This window comes from Pteropus alecto, unplaced genomic scaffold (genome assembly GCF_000325575.1).
Source record: "Pteropus alecto unplaced genomic scaffold, ASM32557v1 scaffold134, whole genome shotgun sequence".
Taxonomy (NCBI): domain Eukaryota; kingdom Metazoa; phylum Chordata; class Mammalia; order Chiroptera; family Pteropodidae; genus Pteropus; species Pteropus alecto.
The window spans coordinates 10167373-10191065 of record NW_006436283.1 but is presented as its reverse complement, the minus strand read 5'-3'; the positions used below and the strand labels follow the sequence as shown (position 1 = coordinate 10191065).

Here is a 23693-nt window from a genome sequence, read left to right as displayed (position 1 = left end):
TCGTTTTACACATTTAACTCTTTTTATCTACCTCAAGTTTATTGTTATATGCTGTGTAGGACAAGGATTATGATAGACAGACTGTCCCCCCAAGGATGCTCATTCCTTAATTCCTGGAATAGTGAATATGTACATTACATGAGGAAAAAAAAGACTCTGCAGATGTAATTAATGTTACTAATCAGTGACCTTAAAAAAGGGAGGTTATCTCAGAATTTCAGAGTACTGAGTCCAGTCTAAACTCAGGGTCACTTAAAGGCAGAGAACTTTCTCTGGCTGCAGGCAGAATAGATGTGGCAGAGAGGGAGGGCTCAGAGAGCTTCTAAGAGCGAGAACGATTCAGTGCACCGTTGCCAATTAAGAATTGGAGGGGACAATACCAGGAGAATTGCAGGAGGCCTTCAGGGGCTGAGAGGGGTTCCCTGTCGACAGCCAACAAAGCAGTGGGGACGTCAGTCCTACAGCTGCAAGGAACTGAATCTGTCTACAACCTGAATAAGCTTGGAAGTGACTGCTCCCCCAGAACCTCTAGATGAGAGTCTAGGCCAGCCAACACCTTGATTTTGGCCTTGTGATACCAGAGCAGAGGAACCAGCTGAGCCCCCTCAGACTTCCAACCTATAAAACTATGACATAGTAAATTGGTATTCTTTCAAGCTGCTAAATTTATGGTAATTTATTGCAGCAACAACAGAAAACTAATACAGGGGTCTTATGTTATTAGTTTACTTCCAAAGAGATAGCCAGTTATTAGTACCATTTATTGACTGAGATATTCTTCTGCCATTTATTTGAAATGCTACCTTTATCAAGAGTCAAATTTTCCATATATACATGAATCCATTCGGGCCTTTGTATTCTTTCCTAATACTCCATTTCCTGTGCCAATTTGAGTCGAATATCATGGTGCTTGAGAGCATGAACTCTGGAGCCACAGTGCCTGGGTTCAGATCCCAGCTGTGCCACTTCCACTTACTTCCTATGGGACTTTGAGCGAGTTACTTTAATTTTGACCTCAGTTTCCCTGCCTTGAAAATGGGTTAGTCACAGTACACACCTCATTAAATTGTTGTGAGGATTGGCAATCGTTATAAGTAATACTTTTGGAAGAGACCTAGTGCGTAGTAAGTATTATCTGTAGGGGAAAGATCCCTCTTGTTATCCTTTTTTTTTTTTTAGAATCATCTTATTCTTGAGCATTTGCACTTTCATATGAATCTTAGAATAATTTTGCCGACTTCCATTTTTTTAAAATCTGGTCGTCTGGTTGGAATTGCATTGAATTTATTAATTGGTCTGGGGAGAATTAATATCTTTGCAATATTGAGTCTTGCCATTCAGGAATTTTGCATCTCTGCATTTCGTTAAATCTTCTGTGTCTTTTAGTACGATTGAAATTTATCTTTTGAGAGATGTTGTACATTTCTTACTAAATTTATGTCCAAGTATATTACGGCAGTTTTTTCCTTTCGTGAATTTTCTCTGTACATTCTCCAAACAGTTATTGCCAGTGTTTAGAGAAGTATTCGTATTTTTTGTTTATATATATCCAGCCAACCAGAACTACTATCAATATTCTAATGATTTTTCAGTTGATTGCTTAAATGTTTCTAAGTAGGCAATTACGTCATTCCTAAATAGAGGTGATTTTTGTGTCTTCTGTTCCATCTTTCATCTCTGTTTTGTTATTGCACAGGCTAGATCTTTAGCTCAGTTTTGAGGCGTAGCAATGATAGAATGTGTCTTTGTCTTTTACTCGTCTTTAATGGGAATGCTTCTTAGGTTTCACTCAAGCATTTTGGTTTCTGAGGGTTTCGATTAGCTACTATTTGTTGGGTTTAGACACACCACCTTCATTATAATGATTTGTGTTATGTTTTATCATTTCCCACGAGACTAGGACTCCTTTGAAGGCAGAGGATATATTACAGTGGAAATGCACACGCACACATATATGTATATACATCTGCCCCATAGTCCGCTTTCACCGCAGAGAAGATAGAGAGTGTCTATCGGGATAGGGGACTTAGACAATTAGAGAGACACACAGAAGGCCTTAGAGTCCTTTTGAACATGCAGGGCGGAAGCGGCACTCCCTTCCAACTTGTCCTTTCATCAACCACAGCGTCTTCCTGGCCCACGCACACTACACCTCCACGGGATTTCATAGACACCGGGTAGGGTCCCCATCTCCAAGGCGTGGAACCTGCCCATATTAAGGGGTCAGAGGGTACTTCTCCCCTTCCCGCACGTTCATACTTCCCCCCAGCTCCACTCTGGAGCCCTTAGACTGTGATCAGGGGTCTCTTTTCTGCGCTGTCACCCTGTGGTCTGACCTTTAGATTCCTGGCCCGCTGACTGCTGTTTTCCCTTCTGCCACCTGTTTATAGCATTTCCCTTTCGACCAGCTGCGTATATTTGTTTTACCCACTGCCGCACAGCCACACAGCCTCGACAGACCCCGAGAAGGGCATTTCCCTTTAGAAATAGCAGCAGACATTTCTTTATATATTTATATCTTAATATATTATACCTATTATATTCATATTCTTTATTTGTTATAATAGTAAGTTATTCTTTTGAGGACAGAGATAGGAGTCCACTCCCCAATCGTTTGCCTTGAGCTTCATCTTGGCACCTGCCCCGACCACGGCATCCACACAGTGCTTTGCAGAGAGGGCATTTGACTTCTTGATCAGTGACTATATGAATAATCCATTCCATGAGTTTTTGGGCTCTGAGTTGGCTGGCAATCAGATTTATTATTCTGAAGCAGTGTCTACTTAGTTTTCATTCATCTTTAAAACTGCTAAAATTTGCTTATGCGTGTACTATTTTAGTGAAGTTTGTCAAAAATTTGTTGTAACACGTGTGAAAATTATGTTACTTAATTGTGGCTGGTTCCACTTCTTTGCGAGCCATGGCATTTAGGAACATGTGAGTCTAGGACAAGACAAGGTTAGCTTGAAGCTCGAAGAACGCATGATGTGTTTTATAGTTGGCTCTTTTTGGTATTTTGTTTTTAAACAGGTGACAAATAACGATAAAAATGTTTGCATTTGTGTATACAAAGATGTTGCCAGCAAATAGGAAACTTCCTGAGAATTTAAATTGAGGTTTTATTTTTATTTTTTCTGAGTTTTAACAATATACAGAAACTAACAGGATCCAAACAGTGAGTTGAAATCCTGCCTGTTAAGAAATCCTGGCTTTGATATATATGCAGCTATATTAGGGCATAATTAGAGCATATTTTGAAAATGACAGAACACAAAAATTTTACACCCTCATAAGCATCAACAAACCTCAAAGAAGGTATGCTTCACCGAAAGGAGAAACAAGTTATTTTCAACAGGAGAAGGCTCCTGTTCACGCAGTAAACACTTGTCGTACACCTACAGTGTGCCGGGGATGTCAACCAGGCGGGGTCGCCTTTCCCCAGAGGAGCTCCTAGCCCAGTGCCCGAGACCCTTAAAGTTAACTTGTAGCGGTTCGTTAGCCCCGCGCCATCCTATCCTTCTTCTTAGACCCCACCTTTGCAGTCTCTCGTTGACTTCTGGTCTTTGGCATCACCCTTTATCTTAGGTAACCTGTTCTGGTCTCTCTCTCTCCTGCTTCTCAGCTGTACGTTCTCTCGTCTTCATTGGCTTCAGCAATCTGTGTTGTGATGATTCCCCAGTTTCTATCCTGAGGGCAAAACTCCTTCTCAGACTCAAGCTCTACGTTCGTGTCTGCGTGATGATACATGGATCTCAATCTTATGCATCAGACTCCAGAGTCTAAAACCTAAGTCTTTAGAAAAAAACTCCGTGCTGCTAAATCTAGATTTTAGAGTTGATTAAGCAGTTGAGTTTCAATATCACGACAGCTTTAAAAGGGAAGGGAAATGAGTCATTAATAGGCAATAGTAATAGATTCATCTTAGTACCAGGCGAAGTCAAACTGGTGTGTGGGTTCGGTGCCAAGAGAAGGGCCAGCCGCCTGGCTCCTAGAATGTTCCCCCCACCTACTTGCAGGAAACTGAAGTTATGGGGCGGGGGGTGAAATTTCCATTATCAGGGACCAGAATTGTATTTTTTAATTAGAGACTTATTGGTGTAAGTTATCCCGCAAAATGTTCACTCATCAGAATCTTTACCCAAAGAAAGTTCCGCATGTAGGTGATGAGAGATAGGGAAGGACTGGGCACCAGAGCAGGGTGCGGAGGAGGCCAGGGCTCTGCGGGGCGGGGCAGGGGGACGGACAGGAGAGCCCAGGAGAACAGCGTCGCTGGACCGCGTCGCGCAGGTCTGGCCTAGGAGCCAGACGGAGCCCGTCCAGACCTGACCGTGGCTGAAAGGGCGGGGCTCACTCCCACGGTGGGTCAGTAGCGCTGAGCTGAAAGAAGAGAAAGCAGTTTGAACAACACTGGAGAGGAAGGGATCCCGTCTCCCGTCCCGGGACAGGAGGGAGAGGAGGGCGAACTTGGCGGCGGCGGCAGACAGTGCTCCGACTCCTTTCCAGCTTGTGTCATCCCAGGAATGTTGCTCACCAAAGCCACATGTAGTCAGGTGCTTTTAGAGTTTTCTCTGCCCTTTGTGGTTATGAATTATACAGACTTTTAGTGCTTAACTACAAACAGAGGATTTTCCAGGTGGGGGAGAGGAGTTATGAAAAAGAAAAATGCTGAAATACAAGTCACTGGGGTAATAAGTTCTCTTAGATGTGGGTAGAAAGTTCCTGACTTAGAGCCGAGGGCTTACCGTGTATATCGAACAGCTCAGCATACCTGGAGGGGCCGGGGGATTAGTCCAAGAACAAGGCATAGATGTTTTTGACATGTGAATTGTTTACAAGCTAAAAATATAGTGAAAAATAAAGCCTGGCCTTGTCACCGACTTTCGGTTTATTTAAATGAAGTAGATCCCGTAAGAATAGTGTCCGGGCATCGGCCCCACTCGGAGGGGCAGGAGCAGCTGCCGCCCAGGTGCTGTGGGAGACACTGATGGTGACCCCAGCTGGGCCAGGGTAGCTTCTGTGATGGCTGCACAACTGGGCATTTTGTTCTTGGTGGTGGTTCCAGTTAAGTTTATCTTCGGTGTGCAAATATTACAAAGTGATCTTAATCCTGTTTCTATCTCTGTCGATCTAAACGTATGAAATTTAAAATATACCTGTACCTAAAATTAATTACCACCCTAACTACTACTGCTTATTTTTAATCTCTGTGAGACTCCTCTCAACAGACATTTGTGTATGTGTGTGTGTGTGTGTGTGAGAGAGAGAGTATAGGAATGTTTTTTAAATGCATGTCCTTAATATAATAAATTATAATGGTACAAGAGAAAGAAATACAGGATTTTGGAGCTTTGTCGGGGGGATCATTGTTTTTCCTCTTGTTCTGTTGGCTTGTTTGGGGGGGGTTGCTTGTTTTCCGGGGGTTTGCTTTCTAGCACATCAGGCGGGACCACATTTTTCATCGATCCTATAACATATACCGACTCAGAAAATGTAGTTTTCTCCCTACCCCGTCACCCTGAAGTTGCGATCACTCCCTGTAATTCACTGGGCTTCTACGCTTGGTTCCCTGGACATTTTCCCAAGCTTGTTCAACCATTAGCCTTCTGGACTTCTGGGTTTAAGTACTGTCAGATCAAATTTAAATCATGTGTTGAGGCTTGGTGGGTCCATCATTGTCCTCAATTTAAGAAGCATTATAGAGGTCACGACATCGCTACAAAGAAGGTGGCACTAATCCCTCACTTTATAAAGGGGACGCCGTGGTGTGCATTACACCGAAGGCAGCGGCCCCTCCAGCCCGGAGCCCCGAGAGCCAGCCATGCGCTCACTTCCTCTGCTCTCACTGTGTACTTCCAGGGACGCGGAGTACAAAACCAGATGTAAACTATTTTTCAAATACTCCTCTGACTTAGCATTAAATTTCCCTTAGACCAGATGCCAGTGTTTAAATAATATCCTGAAGGATCCAAAGAGAAGGAATTACTCATCGTGTTTCATTCATATAAAATCCGAAATAAAAGGGAGAAAAGTACAGAGAAACCAAAGTACCTTGACTATGCCTGGCCAGACTCTAATAATTCAAAAAGAATATTGCCTCACTTACGAAAGCTCAGAAGTGAAGGGCTCTTTTTCTTTAATTATCAATTGAACATCCCATTATTTATTCGCGCTTTTCAGTAAAAACAAAGGCAGACCATTCCAATTTCTCCAGCAAAGCAGTTTGGTTATATTTTCAGGAGATTGCGCAACACTCGCTTTCAAGTGGCTCTGTGCTTTAATCACTTCCATTTACTTGTTTTATTGATTTATACCTTGCTCTCTGCAATTAGCGCTTTGATGGCTTGCGTCAGTTAAGACACGCAGCAAGTAACTACCCCCCTCATCTTTGGATCAGGTGATTTTCGGTGGTGCTCCCTAGTCGTTAACAAAAACTTCACCAGGCACATGCCGGTGGGTCCTGAATTGCACAAGGGCCGGTCACTGGCAGACTGTCAGCACGTTGCCTGCTAGGTCTGCAGGTTTCTCGTAAGGTAGAAGGTTTGTGGAAAGGCCTCCATGCGACATAAAATGGAGGCCAGTAAAAGGTTTGCCAGCAGTGGAGGAGGTCCACTGAGGTTAAATAGCGTGAATTCGTCGTTGACCCTGTCGGCACTTGTGCGTACGTGTTTTATTGTTGTTTACTTTCTACCGCAGCAGAAGGCAGGTGGTGGGGAGAACCCAGGGCTGGGGTCTGGCCCAGAGGACCCGGCAGTGTAAGACGTGAGTGTAGAAAGCCTAGGTTAGGTCAACAAGAGAGTTCGTGAGGGAGCGAACCCACTAATTTGGAAGTGGGGAGGCTCCAAGTGACGAGAGTCGCAGTGCGGATCACAGCGAGGAGGTGGCAAGGCTGTCGGAGGTGTGGGGTGGTTAAGGGGTCGAGGCAGATGTCAGCGATGGATGAACCAGTCCAGTCAGCAGGGTGTGGCCATTTAAATAGGGGCCATGGTTACGTCTCTGGCTGATTGGTGGGGCTAGCTCACCAGGTACAAAGCCATGGCCCTTGGCAGAGAACCTCAGCCCTGGTCAGATAATCCATTCGAAATAACTGGTTGAAACTCATACTGGTTTAAACAATAAGAATCTTTTCGTTTATGTAACTGAGAAATAGTTGGCTTCAAGGGAGGCATAATCCAATTACTCAAATTATGCGACCAGAAGCCAGTTGTTCTCTCTCCCTGTTTTAGCTCCATTTCCTTCTTGTTGGCTCCATTCCCTGCATTGTCCCCCTCGTGGTTCCAAGATGACTGCCAGCACTTCCGGGGCCTGTGTTTCCAGGCTTAGGTCAGCAGAGAAGAGAAAGTTTCTCTCCACAAAAGCTCCTGCAGAAGTCCTGGGCTCCTGTTTCATTGGCCCTGAACTCTCATTCCAGCAGAGCCCGTGAGCAGTAGTCCGGGGAGTGGGGGGAGGCAGTTGACGCATATGAGCTGGTCAGTGAAGCAAACCATAGCCGGGGCCCCGAGGCCCCTGGATCCTGGGTCCAGGAAAAAACCGAGCTGTCTCCAGCTGCTGGGCTGAGGCTACTAGGTGTCAGCAGCTTGTTAGGGCTGGGCTTGCAAATATGGAGAAGACTAAGTGACACAAGCAGAGTGGGGGTGAACAAAGTCTATAGTGTGGAACGGAAGTCACTTAAATTGAGGTGGTATTATGGGCCGAATGTTTGTGCATCCCTAAAATTCATATGTTGAAGCCCTAAGCCCCAATGCGATGATATTTGGAGATGGGGCCTTCGAGGGTGATGAGGTCACAGGGTGGAGCCCTCACGATGGGATTAGTGCCCTTTGTAGGAGGAGACCTTGCGCTGTCTCCGCCATGTGAGGACACAGCAAAACGCTGGCAGTCTGCAAGCCAGGAAGAGAGCGCTCGCTTGAACCTGACCCTGCGGCCACCCTGACCTTGGACTTCCAGCCTCTGGAGCTGGAAATAAATGTCCGTTGTCTAAGGCGCCCAGCCTGTGTATTTTGCTGTAGCAGCTCAAGCTGACTGAGACAGGTAGGAGCCAAGAAGCCAAAGGTGTCAAGATATGAATTTGTGAGGACACTGAGCCCCGACAGTGTTAGCAGGAAGACTATACCGGAAGCTTTGATATTATCTTGGACTCCACCGTCTCCATCAGCCACAGCTTATAAGCATTTCACCACCGAGTTGTGTTATTTCTGCCTCTAAAATGTCACGTCACTTCTGTTCATCTCCATCCTCCCTACAGTCGTCTTTGAATCCTGGTCACCTCGTGTTTGGATGAAATGGTCTCTTTCTAGCTGGTCTACCTGTATCTCATCTCTGAATTTTCTTCCTTAAATACCACTATCATCATGTTTTCTTCTGCTTGAAAAAAACAACTGGATCCCACTCCCTGCCAAAGCTTTACAGTTCTCTGTAGCCTGGATTCATTGACAGTCCAGTATGATCTCTAAGCATTCCCCAGCCAGGCTCTCAGCCGAGCGGGCTCTCAGCTTTCATACCATGCTTATTTTTACCTTGGCTCCTGTCTTTTTTCCTTCACCTGGAATTTCTTTCCACCAAATTTCTGTCCATCCAACTGCTCTTCACCTTTGGGAGCACAGCTCAACACCTACCTTCTCCCTCAGACCTTCCCAAACAATTCCATGCCTGAAATATCTTTTTATTCTCCCAAATTTCCATTATGCTTATACTCAGTCCCCCCGTAGCTGGATGTATGATGTTCATAGGCTAATTTTGTTTCTCAACAAGATCGTAGACTCTTTGACGGCAGGGTTTAAGTCTTCCGTTGTGTTCCCCACAGAGCACAGACTAGTGCTGGTAAACTGATGGGGTTCATCATCGACTAGAAGATGTAAATAGGGAAACAAAATGCTCGTGTCCAGTTCTGTGCGTGCTGTAGGCTGGGTGTCCTTGTGGCTACTTCACCAGTCCCAACAGTTTCCCACCTGACCACCCACCTAGCTCTTTCATCCCGTTGGCTTGGAATAGTTCAAATTAAGAAGTCAAGGTTGCTGCTGACATGGTAGTTGAAAAGGTCTGTATGCCTAAGACTAGCCACCCTTTGACACCATGCACCCTAATCCTGAGACAGTCACACTGGCCACCCCACTTTCTGCCAGAATTCTTACATCTGCCACATATGATCCAGAAACACAATTGAGCTAAATCATGGGTAGATTAAATTTAAAATCTCAGACAAATCGTCTCAAAGTTCCCATTCCATCAAACACATATACTTACTTTGCCTTACGGGACATTGAAAATATATACTAACCTAATTTCACAGTACAACAACCCTTATATTTTCAAAATTATTGGACATGACAAAGGTCACAAAAGCCACTTTTTTAGTACAGGGACATGGGCTCTCTTGAGTATTTAAAATCTTCCTAACGCCTGGAGGAAGCAAGATTAATTTTCTCAAAACTGGAAAAAAATGTGAGCATAATATAAGATAAAATGATATCCTTATCTCAAAACTCTTAGACTTTCTGCTGCCAACATCAGTTCTAAATACATGTGCAAAGTAAAGAGAGGGGACGAAATTGCCGTGGAGTCCGAAGTTACCCGCTCAGGCGCTGTAGCTGCGTAGAAAGATCCTTCTGATAGCAGCCTCTGATGGTCGGAAATCAAGCCAAACAAACCCTCTAGAATTCTGTCTGAACAAGAAAAGACACCCTTTCTGTTTGTTTTCACTTATAAATGAGGTAGTTGGAATTTTCACCATAATAAGTTTTACCTTGTGGTCCAATAAATATGAAGAATGACAGCAGTCATAATATCAGCACACGACGTTCTGATTTTAAGAAGTGAATTTTCTCTATCACTGAAGCAAAGAAAAAAAGCTGTCCCAATGAGGGCCCCAGAGCCCTCAGCTACCTTTTTTGTTATTATCGCCTTTTTACTTTCTACTAGGAATTCTTTGCTGACATCATCCGAATATGTGTCTAGATTTCAATACTTTTTTAATATTAAAGAAATGTCTTCAACTAAATGAACAAAATCTTCTCTTTATTTGACCTACGTTAGTTTGATGTGTTTTAAGAAAGATCTGGGCAACGGTTTTATGAAGAATGCACCAAGACGTTCCTGGAAAAGCAAACAAGTGAAAATAATAATGAAAAAAGAGTTAGACGAGGAAGCCTCTTGCTCAATCTGACATAACCAACCTTTGCTCTCCCCACACGGTTTCTTAAGATTGTGTTGATTTTGTCTAAGAACAAGGTACTTAGGTTTTCAAAAGATAATTTAACCATTTCTAACAGAAATTTTACTTTCCAGTATGTCCAAATGGACCAAGCCAAGTTAATATTTATATTGCCAGTTTATCTGACATATAAAAGTAGAAACCCAGCCTCTCCTGAAAGACAGAAAGTGAAGAGCTCCCTGTCCCCATTTCTCCATCCGACCTAGGCAAGTGTAGCTCTGGTTAAACGAGCCCAGAGTTGCATGTCACGTATATCCTGCTTCACGCAAACTCCAGCCTACTTAAGAAGGTGACAGAAATACCTGTATGTTGCCAAAAACAATCCAAGTAATGTTTTCAGACTTCAAATAAATAATGATATAATCTTACTTTTTAAATAGCATTGATCTCTAATAAAACATAGAACCTAACTACTTATCTACCCTCAGGGAACCCACAGTCCAATAGGAGAAAACATATGTAAATCAATAATTATAATATTGTGCAATAAAAAAAGCAGAGGCTCTGAGGTAAAGGAGACCTGGATGTGGATCCTGGCTCAGCTACTAATTAGCTGTGTGACCGCGGATAAGATAGGAACCTCATTAGTCCCATGTCTTCATATGTAAATAGTCATAAAAGTACCACACGGAATTGGTGGGAAGATTAAATGAGACGTGATACATGCAGAAGGGTGCAATGTGCACCTAATACGTGGAAAGCACTGTGTGAGTCTCAGTTGATGATGAGCCTCATCGTAACAATCCTAACTGTTAGATGCACAGGATCCCAAGGCGTCTTAGAGGAGAGAACAGTTACCTTGACCGGAAGGCTGAGGAAAGGGGGCCTGGAGAAGGCTGCTCCAGCTGGTCGGGAGGAGGGAAGGGCAGAGAAGGGGCACGGAACAGCACGTGCAAAGTCATGAGGCACAGACAGGCATGGGACTTGCGGGAAAATGCAAGTCATTACTGGACCATAAGGTGTCCTGGCAAGTTAGGCTAAGATCAGACAAGAAGATTCTTAGATGATCTGTGTGTAAAAGGTTGTCTTTATAGGGAAAAGAAAGTCGTTGAAGTATTTTTATGATGGGGGCATGGGAGGCAAGATGGTCAGATCTGCATTTTAGAGAAGTGGGCAGCAGCAGAGAATCAGGGGAAGAAGAAAAACTTGGAGCAGGACAGATCACCACTAAGTTCCCTCCCCTGAATAGAATTCGGGAGCGATCGGCCTCCAGTCAGAAACCTTGACTTTTTCCCTTGTCCTTAGAATAAAGCGTGACCTTCAAAGCCCTAACTGCACAGTCTCCAGCTGTCTCCCTCGTCCCTGCCTATCACATGACCCCCCTCCACACCTGGCCGCTTGAGAGTCCCCCAGCATCCCACACGTTCACCTGTATGCTTCCTGCTCTCCCCTCAGCCAGAGATTCCTTCTCCCTCTTATCCATCGAGAAGACTTCCATTATCCCACTCAGAAGGTATTGGTCTCTCCTGTTTCTTCCTTGGCCCATTATGCTTCACTGATGTATTTGTGTAGCTCCTTTTTAAACCATTTCACACTCCCCCTTTGCTCGTCCATACAGAGCCACGCAGAGTAATCGCCCTTCAGCTCTGGCTGGATACAGACCCCGATGTTGTCATTCACAACACCTAAATGCAGTCCCTTGATAACATCACGTTCCCTCACTTTTAATTGAATGAAAATTCCTTTTATCTCTGCTGTGTAAAGGTGAACAACTCGTGAATTTAGTCAGTGACTGTTCACAATGGTGTTTGGGGGTTTTCTGCTCGGAGGTTGTGGGGTCTCTGTTCCCATTAGCTGGGAGGTAGGGGGGATTCGTGCACAAAACCCTCATTAGCGTTAATTGAACTGCCTAAGTCAACCCCGGGGCACCTGCAGAACAATGGCCGCCTTTGTCCTCCCGTCTTGCGTTGTGTATAGAATGCCATATCTGGCAAGAAACGCCTTCTCAAACATGAGGAGATAATTGGTACTTTGAGGGAGAGATTTAACTTATTTATAATTGTCAAGTTTAAATATGCAGAAAAGAAAGAGCAGTCATAGCTTGTCTCTTTTGAAAAATGTTCCCAAACCAGGTCAAAAAATCCTCTGACTAAATCAGATATTTCGAACGATATTTAGCTGAAGGTTCGACGTGGACACTTCTCCTATCACTTTTGCTTTAAAATAAGAAACAACGTCTTTATCAACAAACCAGTTCCATCTTAAACTCCCTTTATTTGTAGCATCGCCGCTCGCACAACGCTCACGACTAATGTGCCGTGTAGATGGCTCCGTGTCACACGTGGTGGTGATGACATGCGAGGCAGATGACAGGGGTGGTGGTCTTATCTTCCTTGGCTTCTTCGCGGCGGCTGATGCCTAAGCGCTCCCCTCCCCTGCGCAACCCCAGGCCGAGCTCCCCCTGCTCCTGACTCGTGCCCCACCTCTCGGGCATCCCTGACCCTCCCTGGTTCTGCTTCCGCTCTCGTGTCCCAAAAGCTGAGCCCTTCGTAGCTCTTTGCTCCTGGGAATCTCCGTTCTCTCCTGCCCCCTTCACAGAGCTCTTCCGCTCCCGGGGCTTCGGCTTCCTCTTCAGGCCCGTGAGTCTCAGGTCTGCAGTCCTGGCTTTTCTCGTAAACGCCATGTCTGTGTTTCCTCACCAATGTCTCCCTGGCACCTGAACTAAGCGGATGCAAACCGAAACCGGGTCCCTTCTCCCAGCCACACGCAGACCAGCCCTCTACCCATCGCCCTGTCTCTACAGTGACGTCACTTTTCCTCTGGGCAGGCACATGGCTGGAGGCAAAAATTCTCATTTAACGCATCTCTCACTTTCAATATTTATGAGCCAGTCATCAGCTTCTGCTATATGACCTCCCCACAACTGTCACCTTAGAAGGAGAGCTCCTTGCTCTCCTAGATCACCCTAGCCACCTCCCACTGTCCCCTAAATCCCAAGCTAACCCCTCTCTTGAGATTTCTTTGTAATATTTCCAGGTTAATCCTCCCTCCTCCCGCTCCCTGCCTCCCAGCCACGAGGAGGCACGGTGCAGGTTCAGATGTCAGGTTTCAGTCCCGGTTCTAGCAGTTACTGGGCTCCTGTTAGCTCATCTATGAAAGAGGTACGATGCTGTTACCGCCCAGATTTTACCTAGGGATGAACCAGAATCTTTACAGTATGTAGATTCTTTATCTGTTCCCTAATACAGTGTGTGGCATAGATCAGGTGTTCATAAGTGTTCGTTTCTCTTTACTTTCTCTATTTCCTACTACATTAAATCAAAACTTGTCAGCAGGACTTTTACTGCCGTCATAATTTCAAGGTCCCACCTACCTATTCAACCATAGATTTATTCAGTCATTAACTCATTAAGACAATATTTACTGTGTGCCGAGCGGTCCAGCCTTCCTTCAGTGTTCAAAGAGGAAATATCAAATGGACTTCAACGCCCCCGACAGCCTCACTGAGTGTCAGTCTCACTCCATAAGTCTTCTTGGGTTTTTTATTAACAAAGTCAGTTAAGTCTCGCGAGTCCTTTTTCTCCCTCGGTTGGGATTTCTTTCGGTCCTCCTTTGACAGACACTACCTTTGCGGGAAGTCTTTAAAAAGGTTGATCCGCTGGCTCTCTCAAGGAAGGTCAGGCACTGTAAAGGAAGGTGACAGTCACCCTGCTCCGCCCCCCAGGTGTTTCCACGCCATTCAGAGATGTATCTTACAAAGTAAAGTGGAGAAGTCGCTTCCTTCTGCCGCGCCTAGACTTGGCCCTCCAAGCGTCCACTTTCTTCATCATGCACCTCCCAGACTTCCCCATTCAGCCTTTCTCATCCTCTGCCCCAGCATTGCTGCACAGATTGTAACCCTTGAAGGAAGAGAGTGTTTATAGTATATATCAATCTAAGTGAAAAGAATATCGGGAACGATATCAGGAAGAAAAACGTTAGAAATAGCAACCAAAAGTATATATACTAGTGAGAAAGAAGCTGGCATTTAATTTTAGGGAGAAGGAGAAGCGTGAGTCCTTTAATATCATGGCCCTACAGATAAAGTCAGAGAGTGAGTAACGTGGAAGAAGCACAGAGCAGGGGGCAGAGCATGGATGAAGCAAACTCCCCTCCTTCAGGGTAAATCTCTAAGATCACTTTTGATCTCAGCAGCCGGGCAGGCCCTGGTGTTTGCCTCCAGTTTTCTCAGCTTTGAAGTTGGCCTACTTATTAATAGCCACCGTGATGACAGAATCTGCTCTTTGTATTTAGGGAAAGGTTTTGAGATTAGTTTACCTTAGACATTCTGAAGATCCTGTCATCTTAAGACAAAGACTGACTTAACACCAACACTTGTCTGCTCTGGGGTTTTGATTCATTCGTTCACTCAGCAAACATTTATTGAGTTTCAACCATATGCCCAACAGTGTGCTAAAGACCCGGGCTGCAGCAGGCAGCAGACCGACCCCAGTCCCTGCCTGTGGCACCCACAGTCTAGGGCGAGTCTCAAGCAACTTTCTGTAAAGGGCCAGAGAGCAGATATTTGAGGCTTTGCCAGGCCATAGGGTCTCTGTCAAGACCTCTCAGCCATAGATAATACATAAACGAATGAGCATAGCTGTTCCAAAAAAACTTTATTTGCAAAAAGAGGCAATGGGCCAGATTTGATCTTCAGGCCAAAATATGCTGACCACTAGTCTAACAGATGCCACTCATAAATGCAAGTTATTATTTTGTATATTCTCTTTTTTCAATTAGGACTATTTGGGTTGTAAGTGACAGAAACTAAACTAAAAATCTAAGGACAGGGCTAACTTTTAAGTGCAGCTTCATAAAGGGCCCAGTTTTTTTTCCTCTCTAGTTCTCAGCTCTTTTTCCTCTGGGTTGGCTCTACCCTCAGCCCAGCTCTCATTCTGTGGTAACATGATGGCTGTCACAACCCCAAAATGACATTACCTGGGTGAAGTCCAGTGGGTGAGAGTCTCAGTCCCACGGCTCTCCATGACTGGTTACCTAGACATGGATCGGTACCCAGGTCCCAAACAGTCGCACCATGGGAGAATGTGATGTGATGACTGGCTAGGCCTCGTCACATGCTCCGGCCCTTGGACCCTGGGTGGAACAGAGAGTGGGGGAGGGGCGGATTCCAGTTACAAGAAGACTCTTGGGTGAATGCTGGGGCTCAGACCTCGCAATCATCCACTACGTGTATCTTGTGAATTCTAAATGAGTACCTACAAAGACCACATTTGCTTATAGGAGCTCGATGATATGGTTTCAGCTTCTTCATCTCCATCAGGAGATAAAGAATACAGCTTATATGCCAAATATTGTCCAAAGTTTTAGTATTTATTCACACATGTTTATTTCACATCACAATCACAGACTTCTGTAAGTCCTCGATGCATGAACAGATCTGTACACCCCGTTGGTGATTTCCTGGCCTTTGACCACCTCACCCATCTCCCCACTTTTCTATGTGTGGTAGTCCTTAGGAGTGGACTTGCCAGACCCACGTTTGCTTTTTGGTGTTAGGAGTATTTTGAACTACCCGAAGCTGGATCTAGAGCATCTAAACCTAATTAAAGTGCTGGGTTCCAATCATTCTCTTCCTCCTCAGGCCGCCATTTGCCCTCAGTACCAGAAAACTGTCCTTCCCGAAAGCCTAACCCTTTCCAGAAACCAGTTCGCGCTTCCTGTCCACTTTAGAGGCGGCGGCTGCTCCGTCAGTCAGCCACCCCCTCTCCTGGGGGGCCCGGGCTCATCAAGCAGCAGGTTTCACTCCTGTGGGGTGGACATTGGTCCTGTGAGCTGCATCCTCAGTTTGAGGGGACACCAGTTGAAATGAAGAGCCGTAAGATAAAACCATATTGGAGGAAAGGGGAAATTAATATTCTAAAGATTTTTAAGAAAATTATGGTCACAGTTATATTTCCACTTTACCTCTTAGAATCAAAGTACCCAAGGTGTGCTGCACAGCACCTTCCTTAAAATGGATCGCTCTCGGCAGTTGCTGTAGCAACGTGTAATACCTCAGCCCCGCTAAAACTGAAATTTCTTAGAAGGCAGTGCATTTTTTCTCAGCCGCACTAGAATATTTTTTGCACCATCTTTCACTACTATTACTTTCAGTCTTATTCTTCAAACCACATTGGAATTCAATATTAAATCTGCAAGTTCTGTATATTCACTCTCCTAAAAAGCCCATGCGAAACCTCTGTGCTGCACAGAGGCCCATCGCTCAGAAACACCCTCCACGTTTCTGTTTGTGTTACATCCTATCGCTCCCAGCAGCCTCCCTCCCTGTGTCCCGCCCTGCCCACCTCTTATCAGAAGCCCAGTGTCTTTTTGATGCTATCTGCTTGCCCCAAACCCCAAACTGCAGTGCCCACCCATGTTCACTCTCCTTCACAGTATGTACGGTACTCTAAAGTTACTTGTTCTCCCCGCCTCCCGCATCTCCTACCCCTACAACCTACCCACCAATCAAACTCAGTTTGCTTTACGGCCCTCAGCTAACAAGGACAGGGTTCTAAATAAACTAATCCACAATGAATGGAAGCATCTGATAATCTCCCTTCACCCTAATTGGTGGAAATCTAAGCTGGTCGGAGAGAGAGTTTTGAGCCGAGCTCCTTCCTTTAAATCATTTAGCATGGAGTGATGATTCTTCACCTGTGAGCCAGAGTTGTTGATGAGGGTCTGAGAAAATCCATACCCATAACAACCACTGTCAGTAACCCGGATATATACTATGACTCAAACAGGTACTACTGGTTTTCAAATATATGATTGTTTTAATTATAAAATACAAGTTCATTTAAAATTGACTCTAAATTCATCAAAGCTTTGTGTCATTATGTACTTAATCAGTGGATACTAAATAAATACAAAAGGAGTTTTAAATGGAGTCCTCTAATTATGAATATATACAATAGTTTCCTATAAAGATTTATAGTATTGTAAGTAATTAGAAAGCAAAAGTCTAATGATAGAGGATTGGCTAAGTTAAATATATATAATTCATAATGTATAACATATAGTGAAATATGTTTGTATAACCTCCATTATATGATGTAATAACTAACATTAACTAAGTGCTCCTTGTAAAAAATCTGCACGTGTTACATCATCTAATCTATACAACAGCCCTGAGAAATGACGATGCCCATTTCTTTGGTAAGGAGGCTGAGGCACAGAGCAGTTAACCTTCCTGGGGCACACAGTTAGGGGCACAACCCAGATTCAGCTCCAGATGTTCCTGCTCCAGAGTCTGGGCTTTAAACCCCCCCACTTTACTCAAGGGAATTAAAAGGCAGGTTACAGTTCAGCCTTTCCTTTTGTGCAAGATGGCTCTCCGAGGTCCAGTTATGAGGCACCCCTCTGCTCTAAACGCTCAGTGATGATTGGTAAAGTAAGAAGAGAAAAGTAAAAGGAATTATTTAGTATCAAAAACAAGATGAACATCGGTGTGGCCTGGAAACAGAATGGAACCCCAGAGTAGGGAGTGAGGCCGAAACCACAGGTATGGGGCTCTGAGTCCAGCAGTGGAGGCAGCTAGGAGGAAAGACCCCCAGGGTCCCAGGGACTGAAAATGCACATAGGGCTCTTTGACAGGTCAGTGACAAAGGACCTAGGTCACAGCTTGAAAGCGAAAGCTGATTTGGGCCCCCTTCTTGAAAGGAAATCGATAGAAGCTGTTGGCTACAGCAACCAGGGCTGTGGCTCATCTGAGGTTGGAAGGCAGTTGCCCCAGATGCAGCCTCATCACCGGGGCCTGACAGTCACCCCACAGCAGGATCTCCGGTGTCCAGAGGTCCAGATGGAGGCAGTGGGAAAACCCCATGGGACAAGAAAGAATAATTAAAAAAAAAAAATGAGAAAGGCCCTATGTGAAAAAACGCATTCAGGCATTTGGGGAGTGAACAGAAAGGAAGATGACGTGTCTGCTGTTCCAGAAGGGAGGGGACCCTCTGGAGTGACAGGAGGTGAGACGCGCATAGAGGCCAGACTGCGGGACCTTCTTGGCTACATAAAGCATTTTGATTTTGATTTTAAAGGCTAAGCAAATTCAGTTCAAAAAACAAAACCAGCATACCAGTATTACAGTCGCCCAGGTGCCAGAAGAAGGTATTCTGCATGGTCCCAGCGGCGATGCAGAAAAGTAGAGATTTAGGAGATAATAGCAATAAAATTCTTACTTAGTTACCTTTTTCCTCTGCTTAACTGACCCCAAAAATGCTTGGTTGGATTTTGTAAAGTAGTATTAGACACAGCCACTTCCCTGATCTGCTTAACTCTTACCTTAAAATTCAATAATAAATGACTACGCATGACATTTAAAAAAGCACGTAAGAAAAACCATAGCACTTTTCAGTGACAACTCAAAAAGTGGCCTTTTCTTCTCTCACCTCTTCAAAAGTGAATTCAGTAGTGGGTACAACGAAGCTTACAATAAAATAGCTTGTTTGATGCACCAGCCCTAAGTCGTTTGTTTATACAGAGCTGCCCACTTCCATCTGACTTGCTGTTTTATTATACAACAGGAGGTTGACATGGTTTTGACATATTGACTTCACATAATTGATATCGTGTTTTTCAAATAAAAAGACCACTAAATATGTTTTAGTTCTTCCTTCATATTTTTAATGAAATGATAGATTTCCAAGGTTGACATTTTTCAATGTCACTTTTTTTTTTTTTTTATCTACAGAGCCCCTCTTGGCTCAAGTCGACTACATATTCTATACACTTTGTAGACTCTCATTTATGCAAATTTGTCCGATTAACCAGGATGTAAGTTTCACTTCATTGTAATGCTAAACTCCAGTTATGGGTGTTCTCAGTCTTCAATCCCCATTTTCAAAATGAAGGGAAATATTGTCAGTGTCCTTGCTTTCTAAGGAAAGGGGGCAGCCTGTTGCCATGGCCCAGACACAGCTATCTTTGGTCACCTGGACACCATGGTGTACATACGCCACGTCCACTCAGCTTACAGGCATCTTATTACACCACAGGGATGTCACTGTTTGTCATGGCGTCCTGGTTTTCCTCATTTTTCTTACTAAAGGTAAGAAGATGGAGAAGAGTGGAGAGAGAAGTAACCGTTGTGGAGCGAGGGAGGCTTCTGTCGGTCTGGTGCGGTGTGGTTAAGGCACGTGGAAGCGCAGATAGTGCTTTCTGAGCGCGGTAGCAGTGCCCAGGTGGGTGGGAACGAGCCACAGCAGCCCCGGAGAAACCTTCCCAGGAGTTCTCAAGTGAGAACAGTCTTGAATTCTTCTGCATTCAATAAACACCACTCACTAGTATAGCTGGACGCTGTATGCTAATGAATATTAATTTTCTAATCTAATAAGAAGATCTGTTTACATGTAAAATTTTTGATCTTCCTTAGTAAAAGGAATCGTATGTCCACCAAACTCTTCACTTAGATCAATTCAAATGTGGGAAGGCAGGAAGGAGAGAGAGTCACATGTTTGGCAGTTAATAGCTTGTGATCGGTCTCCATGTAAATGTTTTCACTCCTTCATTTTTTTCCCTTCATATACATCCTGGGTCAGAGATGGGGATAGAAAAATGATGGCAGGAGTCAAAGTGATATAAAGGGATATAAGCTAATTCTTTCCTTCCTCTTTCTCATTTCGCTATGTGGCAAACTTAGATATGTCCTTCACTAGACTTTAAAATGTGCGCTTATGTGGGAGATTTGTGGAACTTTTGTTTTAGGTCAATATGTGCATTGCACTTGTATCATTTTTAAATTAGTCATATGTAAATCTTTCATAAATTAAAATTTTAAACCAATGGGAAAGTACAGGGAACTAAACCGTATTGGAATCAATTGTTGTTACTATTGTCATTCAAAAAATAGAGCAAACTCAACATGGATGTGTGGAAGGAAGTCATAGTGCATCCCATCCCCTGCCCCCCAGCCCCTGTTATGTTTGGGAGAGCACCAGTGTGTGCTAGACAGATCTGCTCTAACTGGTTGTATCTGTCAGTTCCTTTCCCTTTTGGAAAGATTATGTGAGAAACTGCAGGGCATAGTGGCTAAAGAATATGTACTTGAGAGTCAGACTAGTTGAGTTCAAATCATGGCTTACCTCTCTATGCTTACCTCACTAGGATATCAGAGGCTCGAACACTTGTTAAAGCCCTTACAATTGTATCTGGCACATAGAAAGTACTCAATAAATGTTAGCTAGTACTAACATCTTACAAATAGAGTAAACCAGATTGATTAAAGTTTTCTATGAATTTATTAAAGTAACAAGATTCTGGTTGGTATAATGATTTTTAAATTCAGGATTTGGTTTTAAGGGTTCAGAGTAGTAATATTTTCCTGATTGATGTCTCAATCATAGGTATGGTAATTGCACATTTCCTAAGTGAACTTATTTTAAGTTCACTCAGATTCACCAAAATCATTAAAACAAAGAAGAAAGGAGTAGACAGGAAGTAGAAATGCCTGGATTCTCAGTAAAAGTTGGAAAGTATAGCATATTGAATTTTAAAAGGGATGGAAGGGATGATGGTGATCAAAGAGCACCCGTGTTCACACACAATTTTCTCCTGTCTGCCGCCCAGCCTCCAGTAGAGGGAGACCACTAAATCTGAAAAGTAAAGGAGGGGTCAGAGTCAAGAGAAACTATGAGCATTAACCAAAAGGCTTAAGCGCTTGGTCTTGACCTCCAAAGTACATGATACTGAGGGGAGATGGGCCCCAAGAGAAAACAAAGTAATAGATTCGGTCAAAGGGTGTTGAAGACAACAAAACCAAGTCATAGCTATGATCTGCCACCCAGCTTATTCTCCCTGCCTCGACATTCAGCAAATAGTTGGTTCCATTCAAAAATGAGGTTTAATTGTTTTCAAGAGAAAGGAATTAGCATAAGATCCTCGCTAGATTGAGAGAAAAAGAAGGAATGTAAGCAAAAAGCAAATAAAAAACATAGAGCAAATGAGAAATTACCCAAGAAACAGAGGGATAATTCAGACAAATTATAGTTCTTCATAACAGTTCTTCACAATGTCAGAACATTTAAAAAACACATTCATATATCTATCAGGGAAAAAGCTGGAAGGAGATAGAGAAGAAAAAAAGATATGTGTTTAAAAATTACATAAGTCAACAGAGATGAAAAGTGATCTCTCAGATCTTAGGGAAAATAGACAAAAATCAAAAGATTACAGAGATTGAAACCATATTAGAAAAAACAAAAATAGAAAAATTATAACCGAAAACATCCTAGGAAATACGGTGATCAGACTAAAGGAAATCCCACAAAATAAAAGGAAAATATAAAATAGATATAAAATGATAGGAAAGTAAAACAATAGAGAAAATTATAATTATGGACGATTATCAAAGAAGAGCCTACACATGTAAAATCTATGTTTCTGAAGAAGATATCAAATAGAAAATAATTCATATGTAATATGAACACATATTACAATAGAATACAAATAATTCTTCTAACAGTGGAAACTTTTCTTTAGAGAACTAATTTAAAGATAGAAAGGACACACACAACGTCTCAGGAAAATTAATATAAAATAATTAATACCAGAACATATACCAGTGAAGCAACTAAATCAAGAAAAAAGAAAATCAGATGGGCATCCGGGCATAGAAAGAAAGTCACATTCAAGATAGAAAAAATAATCTGGCTTCAGATTTGACCATACCTAAATATAATGACAAAAGGCATTGGAAAAAAATGTCTCGAAAGTGGGATTGAAGCATTTTTATACCCAGCCAAATTGTCTTTCAAATGTACAAGCAAGTGGGCAGACATTCTGAACAAGCCACGTTACCAGAAATAGAGAAAACAGGAGTCCTTTTTAAAAGAGCAGTAATTCAAAATTTTATAGCCATTGTTAAATGATAGAAAAATATAGTCAATACAATAGCCTGTGAACCCTCAATAATGTTGCCTTTGAGGTCAAATTTATAAAGCACTTGTTTTGCTTTGCATTTGCCTTTCATTGAATTGGCTGACAGATATAATTATTGGACTTAAGTCCAAGGAAAAAAGGTGGGAAAAATCAAATACTGCATTGGTGCGAGAGAGCATTTTTCATTATTTCTGTTTTTCTGTTTAAATCACAGATCATAACGTCTCAAAAAAACACTTTGCCAAAAAAATAAATAATTAAATCCTAGAACATTTGCCATGGGATTTTAATAGGTAATCAAATGAACTACTTAAACACATTTCTTCTTTAATTCAGTTTAGTATAAGAAAAGTTGAGTTTAAAGGCTAGTAATTTAAAATTACTCTCAGTAAATCCATAGACTTTTCTAACTGAACTCAGTTGCACATATTTTCATAGTATCTTATCTTATTTCTAGATATGTGCACTGAATCATTTATGGGATACATTGCAATTCAGCTATAATGTTCAGTGAAGTCACACAGGGCACTATGCAACAGATTTTTAAATTCTGTGCCATCACAAATTAGGATGAAGGGAAATAAAGAAATATAGCTAGAGAAAGACACCAAGACACACACGCGCACATTCAGGCTTGCACTCAAGCACCTCTTCATCCTCTCAGGCACGATCTTCCACAGCCTTTTCTTCCACCTTCCTTACTTGTTTCTGTGTTTAGCTTTTAGAGAGATGAGTGGGATGGGCCACCAGCCTTTTCTTTACCAGCCTTGTGGCCATCAGTTGTTGAGCACAGGCCTGATTGTACCTGGAGGAAGAGGGGAGCCCATGAACCAGAAAAGCCCACAATGACACGGGCACTCTGGTCTGCCTGTGGTGAGGAGATTTGGAGACATGGCAGAGTAGATCCTCCATTCATATCCTCATTATTACATGGATTGTGTCACGCACCCAGTTTGGTACCTCGCCAGTTTGGGAAAGCGCCTTAGACTGACATTCTGCGAATGGTCCTCAAATCACAGTTTATTTTGATCATAACCCACATCCTGATCAAGGGTTAGCGTAGTGTGTACGACATGAGTGGAGAGGACAGGTATTTTGCTTATCCAGTGCTGAAACTTTTGTTAACAAAGATTGTAAAGAAAAGTCTTGTTACAGGGACTGTAACAAGACTCACAAGGGCAGACTGAGTACCTTTTTCAGTTTGTAACTATTTCCTCTTATTTTATTTTCTGGTTTTCAATGACATAACAAAGGTACCTCTGTGATGAATAGATGTTTTTCTGGTATTTGTTCAATTCAAAAGAATTATTTCTGTGGTAGAAAAATATATATATATATATAAACTTTTTGTTTTTCACTTCAGATAACTTACATACGACAAGAATATGAAACAAAATTTAAAGGGTTGATGCCAGCATCCCTAAGACAAGAACTTGAAGACACTATTTCCTCCCTCAAGTCACAGGTAATTACTAGAATTGAGGCATTTTCCAAGGGTTTAGGTGATGTGTATATCCTGAAAAAAAAAAAAAACTCGCAAATAAGCTTTATTCTGAATCGATGCCAGAAATCAATGCGATGTCACAGCATAACTTACTCCCCAGGATGAATTGGCTTTGTTTGGTTT

The 23693-nt window shown here is 43.0% G+C and overlaps 1 protein-coding gene across 6 annotated transcripts in view; it reads left to right on the top strand.

Moving 5' to 3' along the window:
* CEP112 (centrosomal protein 112) overlaps window positions 1-23693 on the top strand; it is a 328322-nt gene that overhangs the window by 299947 nt on the left and 4682 nt on the right. For all 6 annotated transcript variants that reach the window (XM_015589808.2, XM_015589807.2, XM_006912420.3 and 3 more), the window contains one exon: window positions 23430-23531. In XM_015589808.2, coding sequence (XP_015445294.1) covers window positions 23430-23531 — 102 coding nt within the window. The remainder of the gene's footprint in view (window positions 1-23429; window positions 23532-23693) is intronic.